The sequence below is a fragment of the Benincasa hispida genome, chromosome 2, assembly GCF_027475165.1.
Source record: "Benincasa hispida cultivar pf3 chromosome 2, pf3_genome.v1.1, whole genome shotgun sequence".
In the NCBI taxonomy this organism is placed as follows: domain Eukaryota; kingdom Viridiplantae; phylum Streptophyta; class Magnoliopsida; order Cucurbitales; family Cucurbitaceae; genus Benincasa; species Benincasa hispida.
In genome coordinates this window covers 59,030,018-59,035,006 of record NC_143479.1, presented here as the reverse complement: position 1 = coordinate 59,035,006, position 4,989 = coordinate 59,030,018, and the positions used below count along the sequence as shown (strand labels likewise).

The 4,989-nt window shown below is 29.7% G+C and overlaps 1 protein-coding gene across 1 annotated transcript; it reads right to left on the bottom strand.

Moving 5' to 3' along the window:
• Positions 1-2,077: 2,077 nt before the first annotated feature.
• Positions 2,078-4,332, bottom strand: LOC120070758 (GATA transcription factor 21). The gene is made up of 3 exons (XM_039022634.2): positions 4,022-4,332; positions 3,251-3,679; positions 2,078-2,683 (listed from the first exon to the last, which is right to left on the bottom strand). The coding sequence occupies exons 1-3, from the start codon at positions 4,202-4,204 to the stop codon at positions 2,303-2,305; spliced, it is 993 nt and encodes a 330-aa protein (XP_038878562.1). The 5' UTR covers positions 4,205-4,332; the 3' UTR covers positions 2,078-2,302.
• Between the last annotated feature and the right edge of the window lie 657 nt (positions 4,333-4,989).

The following is a 4,989-nucleotide window of genomic DNA, read 5'->3' as shown; positions in this document are numbered from 1 at the left end:
AAATTTTAGGAACTAAAAAAATATATTTTGAAAACTTATGAACCAAATGTACATATTTTTAAAAACTCGAGAACTAAAAAAATATATTTAGAAAACTCAGAGATCAAACATATATGTTCTTCAACATTCAGAGATTAAAAAGATATTTTTCTTATATATATATATATTGTAATATTAACTTTAAATTTAAAAAGATATTGCAGGCTTTACTCTGTGATAAATTTTAATTATAAAACATATAATAGTACAAAGTTAATATGGTTTTAAAGAAAAATAATATTAGAGTTAAGTTTTAGTCAAATTTGGTAAGTTTCAATAAAGTTATTTGATGGTTTTAAATTTATATTGATCAAGCTTAAATTTGTGCTAAACTTATCAATACTATTAAAATTAGAGAGCTCCTAGATAATTTAACGTGTTTTCCTTTTGAAAAAAAAAAAAAAAAAAAAAGAATAGTGGAAATTGAATAGAATGTAAAAAGTGTAACATTGAACTAAGTCTAAAAAGTCGGATTGGATGGAAAGATCGTGGTAAAAGTAAATATGCATGTTTTTTTTAGCATAATTGAGAAGGATTTGAACCATAGAACTCTTGATCACTAACACATACTATATACAAGTTGAGTTATTCTCGCTTTGGACTGTTATATATACAAATACATATACAAAAATACATGTACATACACTAAAATTTTGATAAAGCTTTATCATCCTTATTTTGTAACTAAATCATCCTTATTTTGTAACTACGATGCTTCTACTATCGCCTTTAATTGGAAGGTATTCTTATAATCCCGTTGCCCTTTCTCCCTTCTCTTTTTAGTTAAGAGCTTTCCTTTACCTCTTTGTACATACTATTTCTTTTTTTAATGGAATACAACACTATTGGTTTTGGAGTATGATGAGAGTGCTAATGAGGTGTAACCTAGTTGAGCTGTTTCAGTGCATTTTTTATCCCTCTTTCCTTTAGTATATTTTAAAAAAAATTAATAAATTTTTTTAGAAAAGTCATTTAACACATTTTTTTTTGCTAACACATTCCAACCCCAGCACAAAAAAGTTTCAATTTTTTTTTTTAAAAAAAATGAAAGAATAGTTTATCACATGACAAATTGTGTGAGTGAACAACTGGATGCATTAGAAGTGTAAACAAAGTCCCACGTTCGTTAAAGAAATTATGGGTATACAAATGTGGACAATTATCTTTATGGGTATGGGACCTTTTTGGTGATACTAAAATCAAAGACATGAGAGTTTATAACTAAAGTGAACGATATCATACCATTATAAAAATATGTATAAATTCATTATTCTTATTAGGATGTGGTATTTCTTTACTAAGTTTGTTTAGCAGGAAATTTCAATAAATCTGTAAATAATAGCAAATTTGTCGCACGATAAAATATTCTATAAAATATATGAAAATTTTGAACTTATATATTGTAGTATAATGAATATATATATACACATATTTGTAAATCATTTTTTTCATGTAACAAATTAACAAAACATGACATATGATTTTGGCATTGATTATAAATTATTTTATTTTTTATATAACATGCCCTTAAAAAGGGGTGAGAGATACTTCATGAAGCTGTAATAATATAAGGTTGAAAAGGTAAAAATTGAGAAAACGATAAAAAGCTTGTCAGAAAAACTTATCTCTATCATCACCACATATACTAAAAAAAATCTCTTTTGTAATTTACACATTAAATTTCCTAAAACAAAAATCTCATTACACTTCATTGTATATGGCAAAAATCTCATACCACTTTTTTATTCAATGTTTGCTTAAAAATTAATGGAGTTGTAATTATAAAAAAAAAAAAAAAAAAAAAACAAAAATTACGCATATACTTATATGTTATTGAGTTTGAATGCTAAAACCCTAATATTTTTCAGTATAAAGATAAATATTCAAATATTTTTTTCTTGCGAAACTTGAACAACGTATAAAGTATAGAGAATTCGATTTAATAAACCTTAACTAATATGTCTAAATTGTTAATCAAAATTCAAACACCGTGACAAATATTATATTAATAAATTAAGTTACGCTTAAAAAGAAGTAATGAATCAAAGTATATACACACACTTCTATATATTTATATAGATGAAAATAAATAAGTACAAATACAAGATTATTTTTCTCAATGGTCTTTATTCTAATTATTTGAAAATTTTTTATCCTCAAGATGCATTAGCATTTAGAAATAGGAAATTAAACTCACAAAAAAAAAAAAGCAATAAAATAAAAAAGAATATAATAATAATAATAATATATTAAAATGATTAATTTAACCATGAAGAAGGCCATAAGATAGAGTCATGAGCAAAATGGCAGCTTCTCTTTCATCTTGTGGGAAAACTCTTTGGTAAGATGAAGAAATCTCGCTCAATCGCCTCCCGATTTTTATCTCTTCAAAACAAAGATTCTTTCTTCCTCCGCCGCTGTCGCCGCCTCCACCTTCGCCCTGTACCACCGCGTCTTTGCATTTTCTCTTCAACGTCGTCGTTGTCGTCGCCACGGCCGACTTCGTCATTATCTTGTGTTGTACTGCCTTGTTGCTCTTCAAAACTACAGCCGCTGGCTTTTCACCGTTTGCGGCAGCGGCCGCGGCTTCTGCCATCGCTCGTCTTGCTTTTCTCTGCCGGATTCCACAGGCGTTGCAAAGTGACTGCACACCAATGCAAATTATTTTTTGCAACAAATTTAAAAAGAAAAAAACATAAATGCATAATATCCTAAGAAAAATATACGGGTGCATTCATGTGCCTACCGTACAGTTCATCCAAGTGTCAAATTATAAGTTGTCATGTAGTAAATTTTCTCTTTGTTATCGAAGAAATGTATGAGATATGTTGCACTTAATATTACTCATATTTTAACTAATTTAAGCTTGACCGACATATAGTTTAAGTTCGCAATCAACGTGAGAATATTAAGATTGTTCATTAATATAAATAATTATAAATAACATTATAAATTCTTCTCTAAATTTAGGAGAGTAATTATCGAGAGATAATAAAATCATTGATTTTTGAGATGGTAACCACTTGATAACGTAATTTGAATTGAGGATTTTAGTATCTAAATTGTTAGGTAAAGTTCATATTGAATCGTTAATATATTATTCTAGTGATCAAATTAAGTCATAATTCCGATGCGTTTTTTTAATCTCATGGAAAAATTAAAAAATTAAAATAAAATTGGTGTTTTTTTTAAAAAATTAATGGATTATTACCTTAGGACCTCTAGGGCCGCTCCTCCAAAGGGGAGTTTTTGTGGTGTTACAATCGGAACAGGTTCTGATTATGGCACCGCCGTCTTGTAGTGCCGTGCTTGTTCGTTTGTTCGTTTGATCGAATGATGACGGTGACGGCGTCGGTGATGTCTGGTTGAGATCTTGGAAATTCCGACCACTGTCGATTGTTCGGGTGGCGGTCTCCGTTTGGTTAGAATTTATTAGGAATTTGATCTTGGAGGAGGAAGAAGAAGAAGACCACTTCACCAAATCATTATGAGTATTATTATTATTATTATTCTCACAACAGCTTGAACTTTCTCTTTTATCAATCTGCTTCCAAATTGTAAACCTTAGCCCAGTTTCCACATCATCTTCATGATTATTCCCAATAATTTGATCATTGTTACAAGCCATAATCCCACCACCCTACCAAACCAAAACAAAAAAAATTAAATCATATATCAACCATTACAACACGAAGTTTTAGATTACTTTTGAGGGAAAAAAAAAGTTAACGATAAAGATCGACACAAAGAATTACGTGGTTCCCTAACGGAGGTGCCTATACTTATAACATATTCAAGAAATTTTAACAATTTTTTTCTAAAAAAAATACAAACAAAGGGTTTTTTTAACTCGAATAATTTTTATTATAAAAAATTCAGAAATTATTTAGTCAGCCGTAAATTAAACTCACTTAAAATAATAATTCTCATCTGGTCATCAGTGGAGTGAACTTTCTTGGATGATATAATTTCGAAAACATACCTCATGTTTGAGCTCTATCGAGCGAGGATCATCGGAATGATCGAGAATAGGGAAAGAAAGAGAGGATGAGGAAGAAGAAGAAGGTTGAGGGGTGATCGGGAAGAAGAGGTGATGAGAAGAAGAGTAGCGAAGATCGAGATCATCGTGATCGGAGGGAAACGAGTCCCGATAAGGAGGAGCCATGGAGGATGAGAAGAAGAAGAAATTAGTTAAAAGAAAAAAGAGATCGAAGGAAGAGATGTAATGGTGAAAACACTTATAAAGGAAGAGAGAAAAGGGGGGCAGAAAAGGGCAGGGAAGAACTGGGCCTAGGGTTAATAAATGAGACATTCACGTGCCTTTCAAGACAAAGAAACAAACAAAACTTAAGGAAAGACAAACACCAAAAATTTAAATGAGTGATATTCTGCTACACAGACCCCATTTCACTAACAAAAACCCTATCTCTTCCTTTTTCTTCTCTAGAAACATATATAATTTTTTTTTAAAAAAAATTCTTCACTTTATTGTACCAAAAATATATTTGGATGGCTAAGGAACACACACATCCATATTTTCCCTTTTTAAACCAAACCCTAAATCCGAAATTCGAAATTACCCTAAACCCTACAATAATCCAAATTACTCGAACTCCAAATTTTGTAGTTTTAGATGATCATCTTTTCATATGATATACTTAAATATAGAATACGTGATATATGATATTAGTTCAAAACTAATATCGTTGTGGCCAAAATTGTTGTAGTTCGTTTTATGGTAAATTTAATTACATTAGGACATTTAGTAAGTATTCCCTTCCTTCTGTCTTTTATTATTTCTCTTAGTTTCATAAGGTTTTGAGCTAGGGAGAGTTTTGAAAATTTTATTTCAGTGAGACTACCATAATAACTTTTAGATATAAATTTGATTTATTATTATAAACTTTCTTTTTTAGCAAAGGTATTGGATGACTGAAAAGAGGGATGATG